This window comes from Epinephelus moara, chromosome 13 (assembly GCF_006386435.1).
Source record: "Epinephelus moara isolate mb chromosome 13, YSFRI_EMoa_1.0, whole genome shotgun sequence".
NCBI lineage: Eukaryota > Metazoa > Chordata > Actinopteri > Perciformes > Serranidae > Epinephelus > Epinephelus moara.
In genome coordinates, this window is record NC_065518.1 from 8,436,769 (window position 1) to 8,458,681 (window position 21,913).

The 21,913-nt window shown below is 41.6% G+C and overlaps 1 protein-coding gene across 1 annotated transcript in view; it reads left to right on the forward strand.

Moving 5' to 3' along the window:
* LOC126399612 (protoheme IX farnesyltransferase, mitochondrial) overlaps nt 1-21,913 on the forward strand; it is a 51,337-nt gene that overhangs the window by 19,192 nt on the left and 10,232 nt on the right. Inside the window, exon 5 of the mRNA XM_050059705.1 lies at nt 21,509-21,579. Within this exon, the coding sequence (XP_049915662.1) occupies nt 21,509-21,579 (71 nt within the window). The remainder of the gene's footprint in view (nt 1-21,508; nt 21,580-21,913) is intronic.

Here is a 21,913-nt window from a genome sequence, read left to right on the forward strand (position 1 = left end):
ATCTTATACGGCGCTGGGAACAAGATATATGTGAAGCGTCCATGTTTTCATAGACGTGGATGTAAACTGTAAGAGAAACTTTAATGTTCACAGAGGCATACAACCATGAGACAATTATAATTTCTTCACTTTTGAGTGGTAAGCCCCTCTCGCCTTTAGACAAAGGGCTGCTCTGAATATGTATGCATTACGCTGCACCACTATTGTAAAGTGCTCTGTATTGGCTGAGCATTATGAAGACATTACATTATTACCAGGTACCTTAAATTCAGACTCGCTGTAATTTCTCACTCCTCTGTAGTTTGAGAAATTGTTTCCATGCTTTCAGCTTCTGCTCTTATTACTTGAAATTTTAAAAGGGCTCTTTTCCTGGTTTCCAATGACTATTATTCAGACTAAATTTCCTGAATCTTAAGTGCCACCCAAGTCCTCTGTCTTTCATTATGTAATCACACAGCATACCCACAGGTGATATTTAGCATACAAAACAGGTTGTGTTCTGTATGGCCATGGCTCTCTGGTTTTGCTCATAATAGTCACAGTTACAAGCAGCGATATTCTTGAGGTCTTTATTGTCAGGACTATTGTGACCATGCCAAGATTGTGCTGTGTTCGGGGTAGGGGACATTAAAAAAATATACAAGGTTTTGTGATCCCTTCCCGTCATATAGTATATGAATCTGTGTCTCCTACTCATTGATATTTTAATAGAATACATGAACATGAAAAAAAAACTTTTGTTCTCTCTCACAGCTCTCTCTTAATTTACATGCACAAGTCTACTAATGCCTTTTAGAGGTGAACCTTAATAAATCCAAGGGAATGCAAACTCAGCTGCATTGTATTTGTGTTATCTACCCTTAAATGCATATGCATACAGAACAGATGTGTGTTTCATTGTGTATGTTTCGGGTGTACCTTGGGAGCTTAGATAAAGCTAACTGCACTGTGCTTTTATCCCAGCATTTAATGTATCCGCTTCCCCCCTTTGTACTGGCCCCGTTTCTCCAACATCAATAGTTCTATGTGAGAAAAATCTTAGTCTAATGTTTCAGTTAATCTGTTGATTTATCAGTCAGGTTACACAGACAACGTGTTTCACTAGCTGCTATAATCAATGAGTGACAAGACTCTGTTGTCGCAGACTTTGCAACATAAGATTACAGGAATGTCTGTCGTCATATCCTACATATTCTTGAAATCTGGTCCATTTTTTTAACCTGAAGATATCAAATTATTGTCTACCCACTGGCCCGAGGACCCGTTTGCCACACAAAGCTTCAGAGAGCAAGGGATGAGGATGGACAAGTTTCACTCTCAGTGGTTTCTGTTTCATGAGAAATAATTAAAGTAAAGTCATGCAACGCCACAGTTTCTATGATTTCAACTCGTGTATTTTTTGTTTCTTGAACCCGTCTGTCTCCACAGTGCTCATGGGCATCATGTCTTTGGCTAGGAAGTATGACACTGTGTTTGTTATATCTCTGCTCCTTTACGATCGCTTCTCATACGGGGTTATGGCTAAAAGAGGACACTATTGATTGCTGTTTTGTTGCAGCCCCGCTAGCGCTGCCCACACTAGCAGAAGTGCTAGACCGTTGAGCAACACTTTGGTGGACTTATTGCAGTTTGGGCACGGATTTACTTGCTCTCAGTGTAGACGCTGTGAAGCAACCTTCTCAGGAGATGGAAAATGTTTGTTGTGTTTCCTGTTGGCACCAACCAACGACATATTCTGCAGACCGTCTTTGTCCATGCATCGTCACCTTTCAAGTAGCCAAACAACTTCCAAATTATTGACGTTTGTTACCTTTTTTTATCCACGATTTCATCTGCTTTTGAGGATGACACAAGCTCTTCTTCAGCTTCACCGCTGCTTTGCTCCTCACTTCCACTCATTTTCCCGTCTTTTCATTATGTCCACGTTACTTCCAATTCCTCCTCACCGAGGGACACTCAACTTGGCACAAACTTTGCAGTGAAAAATGGGCGTGTGTCCCACAACACTGCAGATTGACTGACCTTTTGCTGCATGACACGCTGTTTGCATGTATCAAGTTCTATACATATTGAGTGTAAATGTATTTAGTTTATCATCATCGTCGACATACATTTTATTGCGACCCCGTTTCGAGATCATGCATATTTTGCCAGCATTTTGCTCATGTATGATGCAAGTTTTTTGTCCTGCATACAGTAACTACTGCCCTGTATGGGATGGCGGCACTACAGAGCACTACAGGCTTAGGAAGTCTGCCTTTGTGTCTCGGCCTCAGCGTAGCATTACTTGTGTTCTGTCAGCGTGTTGGTCCACCTGTTCCCCTTCACCTGAGGAAGTCTTCCTGCTGGGTTGGGTGTGGGCCGCCGTCTGTTTCCGTGTCACAGGCGACACTGCAGATAGTTAAAAGGATCCTCAGCCGTATGATGACATGGCAGTCTGTCAGACTCTGTCATGTCGTAACTGTTGATTATGGTTCAATGACAGACCAGAGTGTGTCTGGGTGTGTGCAGCTTGAACATACATACGTACCGTCTCTGGTTTGGATGTCTAACAGTACCTATTGCTTTTTACTCTTTATATGATGCAATGCTGTTTGCTATGTGGCTAACCCCACCTGAGGATCACAAAGGGATTGTAAAACCTCACTCTTTTTCTTTCTTTGTTTATGTCTGCAGCATAACATTACTTTACCCCTCTGTGCTTTACGTCTTAATTACTGTTTTTTCTCATTACCAAGGCTCACCTGTAAGCCGGCTTTTAGGAACGTTGCTGCATCATCAGCACACAAACAAAAGTGACGTCTCTATTGCAAGTGTGGCTGTATAACTTAACTCTGCTTTGAAGCGGCCTCTGTCATTAAGGCTGTGTCGTATACATTCTCAAAGCTGCATCTAAAACTGCACTTTATTTTTCCTCGTCATGAGCATACTTTGCCGTGTGATAAAGGAGACCTTGTATAACCATTCAGGTCCAATTCAACAAAGACTCATGCTGCACTCATGCTGTATGGCATTATCTGCCTGCCCACATGCCTCTGACACAACAGCCATGAACACACAAAAAAGGCCTTGAAACGCAACACATGTTTCACTCTGAGCTCCATTAATGTCACCATACAGTCACTTATTCAAGTAGAAGGAAGTAACCACTGCTGTGTTCCTATTCATTTACCACCCACACAACTGTAATCAGCTGGAGAATGATAGACATCGCGGTGTATGCCCATGAGTGGTTATACTCATACATGTGTGTGTATTACTTTGAAAGTCTTTGTTTCAGTTACCCAGATCCCGGGGATTAAACATTTCCGCTGTCTGTGCACTGGTAGCTCTTTCTCCTGCCTGTAGAGCTTTTATCTGTATGCTTGTCTTGGAGTAATTGCTTATAAAGAGATGGGGTGGGTAGGGGAAGAGTGGCTCCAATTTCACCAGCCCACAGTTTTTAATGGCACTTTACCGCTTTGAAATATCTGTCTTTGTTTAAGACTCTGTTACATCCTCTATACTTTAAAGTAGGGAAGGAAATGTATCTTTTAAGTCGAGCTTCAAGGAGGCAGACAAAATGTTGCTCTCCAGAAGCTATGATACGGACAAGTTAGATTTTCTTTAACTTTCAGACAACATATCCAGTATAAGTCTGTCATGAAAATTACATTATTGACTCATCGTACAATATATGGATTAGGCTTGGGTGGTATAACGGTATTAGGGTATACCACGGTTTTTAAAATCCCGGCAGTATGACTCAGTACTGTCGAAAATGCAGATGCTCATATTTCAATTAACGTCATACTGGAGAGGCTGTAATGAGGATCTGTTGTATGTAGTGCACATCACGCACCACCAGAGGTCAGTCTTGTGCAATTAGCAACTGAGCTGACTGCGAGTGGTGGGGATAACGTTAAAGGACTCTAAAGCTGGCCTGCAACAGCACAGAGATACCACAGGGGGAAAACAACATATTTTCACACCTAACTCGGTGAATTAAGGGTTTAATTCAACCAAACCAGAGCTGGTTATTGTCGGAACAGTGGACTAACTAACTAGATGACTAACAAGGCTAACCAAGATGGTTTGGGTGAGTTTTATTTTGTGTCTGTTGAGGTTGAATGACGTGTGTTTTACGACGAGATAACGAAGCAATTCTTAGTTCCAAAGTCTTAGTTCAGCGTATGGATGTGTTTCTCTCTTAAATCAGGAAAATAGGTATAAAAATGTTACTTTTCTCTACATTTTGTGAGTTTATTGTTAATATATTAGATTGAAAAAGCTAAGAGAGCTTGCGAAATGTAGAGAAATCACCTGTTGGTTGGGGTGGCTGACAGCCAAAGTCAACAAAGCGTAGCATCAGTAGCCTGCAGCTGCACCTTTGGAGTGGAAGAGACACAGTCCTGATAGTCGTTAGCTTGCCAACCCCTGGTAAGGAGCCAAAAAGTTTGGTTTTGCAGTTTTGCCCTCCAACAACCTCCTCCTCCACACCGTAAATCCAAGAGCAAACTGCCTGGCTTCCAGGCCGTCCTTCCCTCAGGAACCTACTGCAGCACACAAACCAGATTATGGGGGTAACTGCCGTGTTCCAAGAGTTTAGCTGAGCTGTCATTTTGTTTTGTTGGTCAAATTTTTTATTAAGTCTCAAACAGAGTAATTGTAGGGTAGTCCTTTAAAGGTACTATATTTTTATATATACTTAATTGTATATATATTTGTTTGTTTGTTTCCAAAAGTAACTTTTATTTAGTTTTGTTTTCCTTGTGTAAAAAAATGTTTTCAACAGGACAGAAACTGCTGAAACAAAAAATAAATGAATGAATGAATTGATAAATAAATGAATATTCCATTAAATATACTAAAACTAAAAATAGTTTTAAAAAACAACAATGAATAAACCAAATAATACAGAAATAAATAAGATTTGGGAAGTAAGTAGGAGGTGGAGAGGAATGCTAACTGGAAAAAAAAAAATTAAACAAAACAAAACGTTTATAAATACATACAAATAAATTCAAAATAAATGAGAAAATTAATTAAAAAAATAGAACATTTATAAATTTGTAAATACATACAAATAATTCAAAATAAATCAGAAAAAAATGTATATAAATAAATAAAGGGAAATTTAATAGGAAACTAAATAAATAGGGGAATTAGTATTAATTCTATATATTGACAGGATTTAATTACTTTAAATATATATATTTCTTCATATTCCAATCATAATGTGTGAATATTGTTAAGAATTTTAAGGTCATTGAAAGGGTTTACATGCATTATTATGCTTATATATTATCATTATATCAGTGCCATAAAATAAAATGACAATAATATTGTTAATCCCAATTATTTCTGGGACAATATATCATCAAACAATAGTAGGCCTTGTGACAGGCCTAATCCCGTAGCCTTGTAAAATTTTCTTCTTCTTTTTTTCATAACTAATTAGAGCTGTAAAATTACTTTTTCAGACATTTATTTGGAAGATATTAATGTTGTGCTCCAGTTGTCCGTCAGTAACGTAGACTAAAATAGTGCCATTCTCTGGTTTGTGACCATCATTGCGAGTCACCCCCAGGAACTGTGCCAGCGCTTCCCCATTCAGACACACTGGAAGCTGTGTCACGCCACATCCTGACAGGAAGAATTTCTGTTACATTCACAGGACAGATGGCTGACAGCTCACTTCTAGAACCCGTTGAGAAGCTAACTGGTTGCCTTTCCACTTGAGGGGATAGTGAGAGAGGCGAAGGGGATTGGGAGAATATGACAGAAAGAAGCATGGGTCTCGGGGGCAAAGCTCCGGCAGTGGAGGAGGACAGACTCTGACAGAAACTTTGTTACCCTCTTCACACAGTCCTCTCCCATTTGCTCCAGCAAACAAGATTGAAACTCACGGATAAATTATTTACTTCAGCTGCTTTTTGCCACTGTTTACTGTCTGCGCCCTTGCGTTGAGTGTATCAGCAAATGTTCCACCTCCATATAAACATAGTTCAATCTTTTCCTCATTTTGTTTCCTGTCACTCAAAGATGTGGGACTAAAAAGAAAAGGGCGAGCACACTAGGAGATGTCTTAAATCGAGTTTATAGGCTGAAAACCACAGCTCTTTGTAGTTTATAATCAGAGATGTAACAGTTGGATGGCATTTTTTATTTAACACCAGCCCAACGTGATGGTTTAAAGAGCGCTCCCCCACTTCCTGAGGCCAGCTCAGAGCAGAACCTTGATATTAACCATGTGCACTCTTTGTCCTTTCCTATTTGGATCAAGACGGAGGTGGCTGTGAAGCTCTGAAGGATGTTCTTTAGTTTGTTAGCAGTTTAACGTCACTGCAGAGACTGAAGAGACAAAACCTGAATGCTATAGTCTTCCCAGTCTGTCCCTTGCCTCGTCCCTGTCATCCCAAGCCGTTGTGCACTGCACCAATCTGAGCTGCATGAGTGTTATCAGTAGTCTAGTTTACAGAGCATGCTGTCGAGGAGAAAGGGAGGGCGATCAAAGATGCTAATTGAACAATGTGAAGTCTGTGTCACTCTGTGTTCAGTTTGTTGCAGGATAGTTTCAGAAACAACCTTACCTAAGAGGAAATGCAAACAGTTTGAGACCTGTGACCTTGTGTCCCAGTGTGCCAGAGTTCTTACCACAAACCAGAGATTAAGGAAGTGAATCATCCATTTTTGTTTTAGTTTACCTACAGTATGGCAAAGGAATAGAAAGGATGTGCGCCTCATATATGGAATCAGATGGATTATCTTAGCCTGAGTGTCAGACTGAAGCTCCCAGAACCTTCAGTCTGACATCGCCTCCATTGAAGGCGATTTACAAGGGGGAGGGGATTTGATTTTTCCCTAACCAATCAGTAGAGATCAACGACTCACCCAGAATCTGACGTCATTAGTATCCATGCCTCGGGGGTGCCGAAAACAAGCGAGCATTGCCCGTTTAAAATGTCTCCGTCGTCGTGCACGCCCAGCTGCCGTTAAATCCAGTTTAGCAGCTTCCTTGATTTGGTCCTCCCATTAACGCGAGTAGTAGCGAAATACCTTGTTAGCATCGTTAATGTGGTCTTTAGGATCTGTAGGATCTGTAGCAGTCGCCATTGTTGCTATCCTCACCAGTTACCCACCGGCGTACAGCTTGACATCAGCGTGGCGCTGATTGGCTAATCGCTAGACCCGCCCCCACCCCCGGCGTTCATTGGTCCGTCCATCATTTGGACGAGATAAATCGCAAATTCATTGCAGTATGCCAGACCAGAGATGCAAGCCTACTCAGTTGAGTGGGTGGGGTCTATGGTCTGGAACCAGGCTAGGATTATCTTTTTCTGTACTATTTTCGATAACACGGAAAACGGAAATCAAAGGCATACAAATTATTTTTAATAAAAGATAAATATAACCATAACATGACAATGACGACTTTTCTTTTTTTAGTGTGTAACGGAGAACAGTTGAAGGACTGTAGTAATAAGGTTGCAATGGTATGAGATTTTCATGGTATGACAATCATCTCAGGAAATACCGCGGTTTCGTGGTATCACGGTATGAAAAAATTATTATTATTATCATCAGTGGAAATGACCCTTAAAAGAATGAAACCAAAGGGTTATTTTTGGTTCAATGAACTATTTATTTTTGCCTTTATAAATGCTGGTATCCCATTTCCTGCATTTCTACATACATTTAGGGATTATGGAAGATACAACAAAACTCAGGAAATAATTAAGTTGGTCATCATGCTAATACCAAATTGAAAAAAAGTTTGGATGTTGTGTAAAATGAATATAAAAACAGGAAGCGAAGATTCTCCGTCCAGTTGCCTTTTTTTCTACAATATTGTAGATAAGCAAACGTACACGGTATGATAACTTTCATATTGTGGTATACCATAAACCCGGTATACCACTGCAAAAATGAGTATTGAAACTGTTTCAGATATTCAGAATCAATATGTATTGATAAATGAGTATTTTTAATAACACAATTTCCTGTTAATGCCAGTGATTGTAAATGTAGACATTGAACACAGTTGTCTGATTTGCTCTTTACAGTACTGGCCATGACTGGCATCTTGTGGTATTCCTAACAATATAGCTTATTTAAAGATTTTTTCAATGCTTCTGCGCTGGCGACAATCGTGACCGGAGGCATAATGTTTTTGAGTTGTCCATCTGTGAGTTCGTCCGATTTCCGTGAACGCAACATCTACAGAGCTCCTTGTATCTCCTCAAATTGGCACAAACGTCCACTTGGTCTTAAAGGTGGCGTGATTAGACTTTGATGGCCAAAGGTCAAGGTCACTGTGACCTCACATCCGTTCCATTCTTGTGAACACAGAATCTAAGGAACACCTTCAGGGAACGTCCTTAAATTTGTCACAAATGTCCACTTGGACTTGTTGATGAATTGAGTAGTTTTGGGTTGTCAAAAGTCAAGGTCACTGTGACATCAAAAATCATATTTTTGGGAAAGAATTCATCCGAAAATTGTGACAAAATTTCACACAAATGTCTAAAAGGATAAAAAAAAGTGAAGTGATGACATTTTATATCCAAAAGGTCAAAGGTCAACTTCACTGTGACATCATAATGTTCTGCTATAACACTTTTCCAGCCATTATTCAACACCAGCAACACCTCCCCCTAACAAAAATATCTTTTAAAGATATTTTTGGGGGGCATTTTAGCCTTTAATCGATAGGATAGACAAGTGTGAAGGGGGGAGGGAGAGAGGGAGTTACATGCAGCAAAGGGCCACAGGCTGGAGTCAAACCCGGGCCGCTGCGGTAACAGCCTTGTACATGGGACACCTGCTCTATCCACTAAGCCACCGATGCCCCCAGATATACTACAAGTTACAGCAACATTCAGGGGGCCTATTGAGCTCTGATCATGCCTTGCCGTTGCTATGAAAATAGGTTGGAGGTGCATGAAGCTTCACAAAACTAGAGCGAGTGGTCTTTCAGTCAAGCAACACATCGCTTAGCCTGTTTCCAGATGTTCGGAGTAGGTTGGGACATCTTCATTGAAGATGTGTAAAGCATCCATGTTTATAGGTTGAAACTTCTTTGGAGCAACATCTACATTTGAAGCATTGTCTACTGTCATGGTTACGAAAGACTCAGGACACATGGATCTAAACTGCAACTTGACTGGTTTGCAGAGGCATACAACTACAGGGCTTGTATTTAGCTGAATAGTTGTATTAGTAGGTAGTTGACATTCATCCAGAATCTAAATTTGTTATCCTTAAAAGGTAATGCTGTGGATGAGTGGGGAAAACACTGGCTGCACACAGAGAACCAGACCTCACCATGTGTCTTCTTCTGAGATCCTCATCATTTTGATTCGAAAGGCTTGTTGAATGAGCCTGTCTAGATGAAGGGCTTGATTTTGCCGTGGGTCACCGCCGCAAATACAAATCTGCCGGAGGTGCTGATGGCTGCTGTCATGTTTGAGAGAACAGTGAGGGCCTTCATATGTGTCCGCACCTTATCGCTTCAAGCTTCCAAGGGGCGCATTTCTGCAAGATCTCCAGGACCCGCCGTATCAGAGCAGTATTAAAGCTGACGCACACACATTCACACCCGTTTCAGTCTCCTTGTGGTCGGACACAGCTGCAGAGGAAAAATCTAAACACTCACATTCTCTCGAACATACACACGGTCATGCACATGCCTTCTTTTTCGACAGCACTCAAACTGTTGGGAACCTTTCAAACTGGATGTCATGTCAGTCGCACCCTCACAGCTATTTGCAAATGCCCACTGATGGCGGAAAGGACTGTTTATTTCTCTTTAAACAAGTGAACCCACACACACACACACACACACATAGCCTAGTTCTACGTATTCACCTTTCACTGATATGTTTTCCCACAGCATGAGAGACTGAATAGAAAGCAGTCAAGTGTGTGCAAAGTTAACAGTAATCAGGAACTGGAGTGAAAGGCCCTCATTAGTGAAAACGTTAACTTATCAGGCTCAGACTGGAGATATGGCTGGCCAGCACTCCAACAAAGGAATTTGTCGTGTTTGCACAGTTGATATGTTTACAGTGGAGTGCCAGCCAGCGTGGCCCAGTGTCTAGTTCAGTGGCAAATTATACCAAGCTACTTTCTGCAAAAGAAGATTAATACTGAGCCATTTCTCTCAAAGATTTGGCTCCAAGTCCAAATTTCTGTAACATTCTTATGGCCGTCTCGGGGCAAATTTATGAATTCACAGTCTGGGGTCATGAGTGGTAGGTGCTCTTTCTGTGGCTTTAAATAAACAGACCCTGTAATGAGAAATCTCTGTGTGAGAGTGCGTCTCTTGATCTCAAAGATTTGCTGCCACCCTCAGTGCCATCCACCAAGAGTTCAGCTTGTAACCTGAGTCCTCCTTCACACTAGGAGGCACTGTGACCTGGTCATGACGCCGCATTTATGATGAAACTGGTGATATGATCCGACACACAAGGCAGGCACGATGAACTATGGCAGCATTTCTAAACAGGAGGCACAGATATTCCCCCAGGCCCCCTGTGTTAGCTGCTTTAGACGATCTTCTACACAAAACTGAAATAGACAATGCTCATTTATCTTTAGCTGTGCACCAAAAACTTTTCTTCATGTTGTTTATGCTGCCAAAGCAGCAGCTGTCAGCGCCTCATTTGATCAGATGCAGTAGAAGAAAGCAGCTTTTAAGAATAATCCTCTACTTTTAGCATTTTCTCTTGCTTCCTCTTTTTTTGCTCCTCCACTCCTTCCCTGTCGTCGGGGCTCAGACGGTATAGCGTGCCTCTGCCCTGCAGTTTCCCAGATCCTGCCTATATCTTCACAGGCAAAGGGACTGATTAGGGCAAAGGCAATGTGGCTCTGCTCAGCATTAATTGGCTGATTAACATAAGGACAGTTTAGCACTTCACTGTCCCACACTCAGACCATCAATCAGGAGTGAGGCTGTGCCAGCTGGACGGCTGCCAACAGCTCCACACAGACCACTGTGAAGAAAGGGAGAAGAGGCGAGGGGAGACTTGATCCACACTGCGGCCAGACAGAGTACTGCACTCTGTACAGTGGTGCCTCGGAGGAACGAAAGGAGACTTTGCTGTATAGCAGTAGAATGGAGCAGTTCTGGTATTTAGAAGTATGGATAGTTTCAACTTGTGCTATTTACATGCTACACATTTTTTTATTTCCACTGTGAAAAGTTGTGGATGGCACCAATAGAACCGTTCCGTACCGTCCCCATGTTTGGTCCCCCCTCTGTTGGGGTACCTAGCACACAGATCTGGTACTAAAAGGTGGAGCTGTGAACACTGCAGTCTGATTGGTCAGTAGAGGACGGTCACTCTGCTCAGGGCTGAGTTGTGGCTGGTTTTGAGGCTCATGTAACCACTGTTCATACTGTGGAGAGTTTTATTAGTAAACTGTAACTATAAAATGAAAGGATGTTTTGCTGCCTCTCACAGCAGCTGGAGTCGTTAAAAAATAATTCACTGGGCCGACTGCCGGCAACTTTTAAGGTGGAACGTTAACTTGTAATGTTACTCAATGTGTGAGGTGACGACGTGAATCCATCAGCACGCCTTAAATTTCACTGTGACAACTTTGACCATCACTTTAATTTTTTTATGACATACACTTTAAATAATGAGTGGATCTTCAAGTGCTTATGTGTATTAATTCGACCGTGATGGTCTATATCCCAACTATCCCTCACTCAAAAAAAAAGTGTCGTGGAGCGTAGTTCCTGTGGGCTCCAGCGACACTAAACCCCTGAGCTTGCCTGAGAAGGACTAAATGCACAAACCTGCTATTTTTAAATATCCCATGGAGAGAGACTCTCACTGCAGCCTGTTTTATTTTGTTCTGAATATTTCGGCGTGCAGCCTCGTTCTGTGGACGATAAACGAGGTGCAGACTGATAAAGGAGGAAATACAGTGAGGGCTGGACGGAGCAGTGAGTGACAACAACCCCGCCCACATTTAAGAGGACTGTTTGTGGTGGAAACACTAGGGTCTAGGTACCATGTCTGAAGGGTTACTGTTGGTTCCAAAGGTACCATACTGAAAGTGTTTGGTGGAAACGGGGCTTTATATTCCTGTTTACATGGAGCTGTGCACACTCCAAATACTTTGTTAATCACATTAAATTATGGAAAAGTGGAATGACTGGAGCCGCTTATGCCATTTTGCTATTTTGCATCAGTTTGCCACCAGTGGTTAACTTGTTTGACCATGTCCACACAGACACTGTCTGTTGTTCCTTAAACCACCTTGTTAAAAAGGTCGGCTTGGCAATATTTGTGCATAACCAATAACCTTTTGAGATCCAAGTCGTTCGTAATGTTGAAAAGTCAGTGTGTTTCTCCTTTCGACCAGAAATGTGGGCTTTTCTTTTGGGCATGCATTCCCACCCTAGTCTTGCAAACTGTTGGCAAGTTGGTTTGTGTACAATTATATCTGTGACAACGAACAGAGCAAGAGGCTGTGTGCCACAAACAATGGGAAAAAAACCCAATTGTGACGCATATTCTGAATGTGCTGTACACATGTCCAAAGAATGCTACTAAAATCAGAGTAATATTGGCATTGTCCATGTCTTAATCAGGAAATGCTACATTTGAAATAAGGCCTAATTTGTAATTTACAAATTGAATATGCTGTTGACATGTCCCATATCAAATCCAGAATGTTGTATGATCAGAATAATAGTGGAATATTATGTCTGCGCAGACATGGAATCGTGTATTATTCAGTTGTGGAAAGATGTCTGGATCAGAGGTTATGTTATTTTTTCCCCCTTTTTTTAATTTCTTCTCTCATGAACTGAACTGTGCAAACAATTTGAGCTTTTCATGTCTAATCACACCAGCCGATCCCCTATCATTTCATCACATCAAAGGATCACAGAGGGCGAGGAAACCCCAGAAACATCTGCCAGCTGTCCGTATGCAGCATTCCAGACGCAGACACGTCTCCTGTTTTTATCTCTCACCTCCGCTGCAGATAGTGTGAACTAAATATTACTATTTTCTCAGTGACAGAAATGAAGTGATGGAGATGTCCTCGCTTCGCTTTTTCTAAACACCGTAGTGCCAAAATCCAGTTTCTAGCTGTTTTTCATGCTGTGCTTTTTGAAATCAAACCATGTGCAGCCTCTGGATGAAAAATTATTCTTCACTATCATTTGATCCTGCCTGCATCATTCTATCTTTATGTTATTAGCTTAGATACACAGATTCACATACTAGTTGTGCGTTTTGTCATGTGACGATTGAAGTCCATTCTGTACTTGCACACGTAAGGCTGAATCCACATCACATCTCTACTGGTGTACTATTTATACCAGTTAAAAACCACCTACCACCTATCCCTAATTACAATGCACACAGTTTGCTCAGTGTCTGCGTTCAGCCTCTCTTTGTTCTCTACACTTTAAAGGAGCAGTTTGTAAGATTTAAGGGGATTTAGCGGTGAAGATTGCGGATTGCAACCAGCTGAAACTTCTCCCAATTAGAATCCGTCAGTGAAAAATAGAAAGCACAATGTGCGTTATCTGTAATTACTGGACCATCAATATATCAACTGAAGTGGAAATTGGTACTGGTCTCTATTAAGGAATGTTTTGGGGAATTTAGTGGCATCTAGTGGTGAGGATTGCAGATTGCAACCAGCTGAAACTTCTCCCGGTTAGAATTCCTTCATTGTTCATTGTTCAGGAGGTTTTTACCAGGAGCCAAATTATTCTCAGAGGTCTCTTCCTCTCCAAAACAAACGGACCCAGTGATTGAAACAGGTAAAAACACTGAATAAAGCAGCTCCACGTTAAATAAATGTGTGTTTTTGAGAGGCTCTTGTTGCGGAGGGGCTGCAAACCGTGGTGGCTGGCGCGAAATTGCGAATGTTCCTGTCTAGAGCCAGTGTTTGGTCTGTCTGTTCTGGGTTATTGTAGAAACATGGCAGATTCAGTGGACAAAGACCTGCTCCCTATGTAGATGTTAACGGCTCATTCTAAGCTTACGAAAACACACAACGATTCTTATTTTCAGGTGATTATACACTAAAGAAAATACTCATTATTTTATAATCCATTTCTGCGAATATATCCCTCTAAATCCACCACACTGGAACAATGTATCTTCCTGCTGTGTCATCTCTTCTGTAACTTGACCTTTCACCATTATGTCTTCTATATTTTCAGACTTTTTTCCTGTTTCTTCATTCCACCCAGACACACACACACGCAGGTTCTTGCTAACAATTTAATAAGTACTTTGGATGTGTTTAACAGGTTCTTCAGGGAAGCAGTGTAAAATCACAGCATTGCTCGCATAGCTCCAAAACTATTCATTTGACTCGAGAGACATCAGTAGCATTTCTGTGACTGAGCAGCAGTCCAGCGTCTACAGCAGAAACACCTTGAAACAACCGTAATCTGCCACTCAAGCATTTTTGTGTTGTGACTATTCGGGCAGCACGTCTTGTCTGTTTTGTTCCATTTCTTTTCTTTCATTTGACTTCAAAACATCGTGAATGTCTGCCAGAGCCGTTGAATTGACTTCTGAGGAAAGCTTAATCTATGTAAATCTTTGGCTGCTTGTTTGTCAAGTGGTTGATCAGAGACACTTCACAGTTGGTGTTGAAGGGGGGCTTTGAGAGCTCTCGTACTTTTTTTTTTTTTTTTTTAAGCAGACTTGGCTCGCATGCATCGGAGCACAACCCTCACCCTCGCCCCCGCCCCTGTGGATGTTTGAGTCTGCCATTCAACTCCAGTGTGCAAACAGGTGACATTCTGACAAGTGATGACTTGGTGTTATTGTCGGGTTTAGCTCGTGCACCTGGGTTTCCCTCGGCGGAACGAGAGAGACGCGCTGTTTAGGCCAGCTGATGTTCCTGTGAGCCAAAGGCATACAGCTGCTCAGCTGTGTGCGTTCCTGTGCCTGTGTTTGGGCACACTCTTGCCTCTTGAGTAAACACAGTAAATGCACAGTGTGTAGTTACAGTATCGTTCCTCTCCGACCTTCAGTGCACTTCCTATTTTTGTTATTGCAGGCAGATAGGGGGAGCGCAAGGAGTGGCTGGTGCACAATCAGAGAGAAAAGGTTATCAAGTTTTCCGTCTTGTGTATTCTCCATAATGTTGAGTGATTATACAGGCCACCATCAAACTCCCTCTGCTAATGTGTCACCGTAAATTATATCATGACACAAAGCCAACTTGTCTTCCGTTGCTGCTGCACAAGAATAGGAAGTGTGTGCCTGTAGCCTGTTATCAATTGAGTCCTGGTGGTTGGCGAAGGATCACGTTCTGTCTTTGATAGCTCGGAGGATCTGGCGACAGCACACCCCCTCTCCTGTACTCCTCACTTTGGTCTCGCCTGTTTTCCGTCCTCATCTGGTAGATAATAGTCCCTACAGTTATGGTTTTGTGTGTGTGTACGTGTGTTTGTGCTCATAATTGATAGCAGCAGCCAGACGCTCCATAACTTCCGGTTCAGTCCCCCGGCTGCCTCTTTATAGACGAAGGTACCACCTATCAAAAATGCCCCTTTATCCTCCACTGCTCTTTGTTCATGTGTGAGTGTGTGTATCCGTCTGTCCGAAGCTAACCTCCAACAATACTGGACCAATCAGCCTCATCATTTGTGTGTCACATTTATGACTGTATGCTCAAGGGTCTCTTGTGGTTGCGCTGATTCACAATTGTTGTACATGTCATTGACCGCTGACTCCTCGCTCCTTTTAACCAGCTGGTAGGGGCAGCAAGTTTTCTGGAAATCAGCTCAACTAAAAACAAGCCTTACCGTCTGCTAAAGGACACATTCTGGCCGTCTTCGTGACTCAGAAACTGACATCCACAGGAAAGTTTGGGCTCATTTTGAAGCAGAGCATCTGCAGATTAATTCCATACCTGTTATGTAACCATCCACTAAAGTGAGGTATGACAGGAGGTGAATAGGTCCTTGATTTGTTGTCTTTTGTGCCATCTTGATAATAAGGTGGCAAGGAGGGACAATTCCAGTGGGAGCAGCTGTGCCCTGTTTTGGCAACCAGGGCTTCGACCTGGTTTCGTTCTGTCCTCCGCACACCATCATACCACACCTGGGGTGTTTCAGAGAAGTGCGAAGAGTGTCTTGCCTGCCTGATTTTGTAGATTTGCAGATTTTGTTGAGTTGGTCATTTTCCTTTGATATTTGTGCTTCTAGTGCTTCTCCAACTGTCTCAGATGAAGGCGCTCTGGAAAATATCACTTGAGTCTTTGAACAGAAAGTCCCGCACTCATTGACCTCTGTCAATAATTTATTTAAATATAAAGTGAATAATTTTGGGGTAGGCCTATTTTGTTTTATAACAATTGATTAAAGGTCTATAAGACTAAAGTAATGGTGCTGTAAATGTACAATGGTCAGAAGAGCCCTGCTGGAGCCTGAGACTGCTGCTAAACTCTATAAACACTGAATGTTATGCCAGCTAATTACACAGTCAAGTTACTTTGACTCAGTGCAGGTGATGACCTGTCAGTTTCAAACTGATGCTCTCTGCACCAAACCTTCAGACCTACCTGTAGCAACACACGTGCAAACGCACAAAACACAAATGGCCCAATTATTTTAATGCCCTCGCTGTAACACATGGCAGCGCTGGGCGGAAATAATGACATGGGCTGAGAGGGCCACTGATGTGAACCAGATGAGGCTCAGTGACTTAAAAGGCAGAGAGGGAGGAACGAGAGCAGAACTGGACAAACTGTGAAAGGACAACAGCACACGCAGTGGGGTGGACCGAATGACTCTGACATTCACGTCAAATCATCCGTACACACACGCGACAGGTTCATCCAAACAAAACCAACACTGCAGAACTTGTGTTTTTAGATACTTTCTAGTTCTTTGTTGTGTCTCTTATTTACTGTGCGGGTGCCTTATATGCCTGCGGGGGATCAATGCGCTGCTATGCTCAGTATCAGGGGCTTTTTCCTTTTACATGTGGGATGATGTTATTGGAAACTAAGTGGATCCTTTTTATGTGAGCAGTGTTGCAGTGAGCTTGGCCCCGGGCCTGCCCAAGGCTTGGTTCAGCACCGCTCTGCTCTGGCCTGGCCACAAAGTGCATTTCTCTCTCATGCGGCCCCTGACCTCCTGACGCATTTCCTGACCCAGGAAATAGAATTAACACCTCAGCCCGGGCCTTGGGGTCCCACAGCCGCGTACACAGCTGTCCATTAGCCTGGCTCAGTCCAGTCAGACCCGGTTAGCAAGTGCTTCACTACAACTGAACCAAAGACGGGAAGGGGAGCAGGAGATTTTCTTTGGACCGTATGGAGAGAGCGTATTTCACTGCTAATTTAAGTGTCTTTAGGAGCTTGAGGGATTTTAGTGCCACTGAAATTTCAGCAGCAACTGGAGCCAAATAAGGAGATGTTCACCAACTTTTCTGATTGTTGTGGACATGACTATTAAAGGCTCTTTTACTCTTGTTGCTGGTGCAGATTTTTAGCTTCAAAATTGGACAAAACAGCATAACTTTACTGTGACTCAACATTAGCTGTGCGGGGGCGCTATGATAAATTTCTGGCCAGGAATCCTGAGGAGACAGACATGCAAACCAGGGTAACACGTCATGCAAAGACTGACAACCTAACAGCTGAAACAGAGACTCAGGGTCGGCATCTCCGCAGTCATTCTGGAGGAGGCTGGGCGATATGGTCTGTAAATAATACACAATATTTTTAGGCTATATTGTGATGTACAATATTTATCTCAGTATTTTGAAATCTCCTCTAAACTACTGTAGATACTAAAATACTAACTACATTTGCAATTAAGTTAAATAAAGTACCTTTCTAATAAAGTTCATTAAAGTACTGTTATAATAAATTTCAACTACTGTTCTAACAAAGTTAAATAAGGAACTGTTACAATAAATTAAAGTACTGTTCTACTAAAGTCAGATAAAGTACTCTTACAATTAAGTTTAATAAAGTACTGTTCTAATAAACATTGTTCTAATGAAATTAAATGGCACTGTTGTAATAAAGATAAATAAAATACCGTTCTAATAAAGTTTATTAAGGCACTGTTAAATAAAAATTAATTAAAATATTCTTTAAATAGATTAAAGTATTGCAACAACAAAATTAAATAAAGCACTGCTCTAATAACATTAATTAAAATACTGTTCTAATAAAGCCAGATAAAGTACTGTTACAATTATGTTTAATAAAGTATTGTTCCTATAAAGTTAAATACGTTACAATAAGGTTAAATAAAGCACAGATAAAGTAAAGTTAAATAATGTACTGTTACAATAGAGTTAAGCAAATAAAATATTGTTACAATAAAGTTAATGAAAATATTGTTATAATAGATTAAAGTACTGTTATTATAAAGGTAAATAAAACACTGAAATAATAACGTTAAATAAACTACTGTTATCATAGAATAAATTTAAACCATTGGTGCTTTGATTCTGAAGGACCTGACTCATCTCGGGCAGGAAGTTGTTGAAGTTTTTGTTGTGAACTAGAAGCTTCGGTCAACAGTTAGCAGGTAAAGCGTTACAGTGGCGGCATTAAACATGAGGATTTGTTCACTGTGAGCTGGAAACAAACACTTCAAACAAACACCAACAACACTTCAGTTTACATATTAATAACATTTTCATGTAGCACTGGTGCTCCATGTTTGCAAAATGCATTTAAATAGTCACGGTCTGGAGCCCTGCAGATACAGAAGTACACACCTCACCTGCTCACACAGTATTACTCTGGAGAGATTTGTCTGGATGGGCAGCAGAGTGCATGTGACGTATCATGTTTGTGGGTCTTATTTTTGTGTCTTTGAGAGGGAGAAAACCAAATTGCCAAAGCGAGTCTCATGCCAGTGGCTTTAAGAAATGAAGCAACAGTTTATACTCGATGTTGGCGATATGGTCATTTTATACATCTCACGTGGAACAAGCTGCGATACATTGAGTATAATCGATATATCGCCCACCCATATTTTGGAGTATTGTCTCTGTTTTGAGATGTTCATAGTGGATCTTTCCGTTGTTCATTTGTATTTGAATCTTAATTCCACGTCTGAGTCGAGCATTGTGAGATATGTTGTGCTTCAGCCCTTAATGGTGCAGCCCGCTCCCTAATGCTCCTCCATACGATATGAAATGCTACGCCTTCCACCAGGAGTTTTTTAATAATATGGTGGCTTTCCAATGTCATGAGTGCAGTAAATCTGGGAACCGAGGTTTAAGAAGAGAAAAGTGGATTATCTGTTTATTAGATATTTTATGTGAACCATATATCAGGAAAGATGGATCTCCATATTCTGTAGTCTAAGTGCTTTATCTGTTTTCTTCATTAGTTGAAGGCTCTTATGCAGGCAAGCAAATACACACATGTAACGTGCTCGCTTACACACACACACACACACACACAGATTAGCCAGTTCCTGCGTTTAAGCACCCCATGTGTTTGCATTTTAGTCACACATTGCCAATCTCATGGGAGCACTTTGAAGCATACTCCTCCAGAGCAGATCATAAAACAGGAGTATAAGTAGTTTTTCACATACTTGTATCCCAGAACACCCCCCACCCTCCACCACCACCACCTCCCACCCAACAGCTCACTGCCTCCACCTTCCACCTCCAGTCTATTTACTCTCCAAGTGCAGGGTGAGCATTTGGTCCAGAGATTTGCTATGACCATGCCTCACATTGTTTCTCTCCAGATGTTGCACAGAAACACTCAGAGGCAGACATGGTGGTATTCTGAAGTTGCCAAGTTGATTTACATTTCTGTGAACGTTGACATGACCGACATCGGACAGCCTGTAGGCGGAGAGAAATACACAGTATATCACAGTGGCCGTATCTTTCCATACACACCTTTGTTTGTGTGCATCTGCAGAATGATTCCACTATAAATCTTTCTTTGTCGGCTTTATTGTATCTCGGCCCAACCTTTGCACCTCCACAACATGAACCAAACCACATCTGTACGCTTTGAGCTGCAGTGTAGGAGTTGTAGAAGTTAAAAAAAACTTCGAAGCAAAATTTCGGCAACATTATAGACTCAGCATGTCATGATAATTGATACCAATACCAGTGAAATTCCACGTTTGTATTATTAACCCCCGAAGATCCGCCTTGAACACAAAGTACTAATCTTTATGTGTTCGAGAGACAAGTGGGCGAGGAAACATGAATATATAGCCTACAGTATATCAACATATTTCTCCTTCGTTGTGTGACGGTTGGTCTTTATGATAGGCTGTTTGTCCTACCACTCCTCCACTGCGATTGGACGGCAGATTAAAAAGTGACAGTGACGAGAACAGCATTGCCTCGTCAAGCTGCTGGTGTGTATTGAACAGTGTAATAACACAGTGCTCAGGTTGCAAAGAATTTAGAAAATATGCTGGCCCCAGGAAAAAATACTTCTCTTTTTTGGTTTTTGATTATTTATTTATTTGATTTTAACATTTTACAAACACCCCCGAACAGGTACATGGGCAATAAAGACAAGATAAAATTATAATAGTAATGACCAGTGGGGAGAAAATGATAATGATAGCTTACAAAATGAAATAATAATTACAAAATAATAATGGTCAATGGAAATGGTTTATTTCTTCATAGAGTCAGAGCATATGTTATTAGGCTGGGTGGATGGTCAGAGATCCATAAGAGGTTCCCGTGAACTTCCTCCTTATTTTTTACGTGTAAGTGCGTTCTTCCGGTTGTAGTGTATCATTCCATATTTGTTTGAACAAATGAAATGTTGGGCGTTCCAGTTAAGCAAAATACACTTCTTTCCCATATATGATATTATGCTGATCCTCTTTGCATCCTGTTTAGTCCCGGACTGCTTTTCTGTTTTTTTGACGAGTCGTTGCAGCTGAGCTTGTTGCCGCGTCCCACTTGGTGGTGGTGTTTTTCCGTGCTGGTAGGCGTTCTTCTTGGGGCGGCATTAACTCAGTCCAGAGGGACTTGGGTTGGTAAATGTAGGGTTGCTGTTTCGAGTCCCGTGAGGACCAAATATGGAGTGTGGACCGGTAACTGGAGAGGTGCCAGTTTGTCTCCTGGACACTGCCAAGGTGCCCTTGAGGAAGGTGCCAAACCTCCAACTGCCTGGGGCGCCCCACCCTGACATCCCTCCATTTAATGCATATACTGTAGCTTATAGGTCCTGTACAGGTTTGTGCATGTGTGTGTAATTCAGGCCTGTGTGTACATAACAGTGGAGTGAAAAAAATTGAATTTCCCCTCGGGTATATCTTCTTCTTCCTTTGGCATTTAATGGCAGACTAAAACACTTCTAGGTGTATTTGCTGCCCTGGTAGATCCAGAGGAACTGCCTAGAAAAACAAGTACCATCAGAATTTTGCCGTTGACTTGGTAACTCAAGTATCGGTTTTCATGACCGACGTACTACAGCTGCAGTTAAACATCCAAAGAAGATGGATGTGTTTGTGTGTGTCTCCTGCATTAACCCACCTGTATTTCTTCTTCTTCTGTCTCCACAGTACTTTGAGGTGCCCTTCGACTCCAACATGAACCGCACAAAGAACCGTCCACTCGTCAGAGGACAGATCAGGTACAGTTTTCTGCCTTTGTGTTGTTTTGTTTTTTCTCTTTATTGGTTTATAAAAGCGATATGAACATATATAAACAAAATCCATAACCAAGTTTTACAAATAATAAAATAATTAAAAATATACCATAAAATAAGGATAGAGAATAAATAAGATACATAGATTGTGCCAACAAGGATGTAAAGATCAAGACATACATGTAGAGACAGTGTGATCACACCACAGTGTGTTTCTAGTACTTACTCAGACAAAATCAGGCCAACCCATTCATCAATACGAGGTACCTGTCTTTGTGTTTATTTACCGGTTGAAGATTGGGCATAGCAGCCCTGTCTG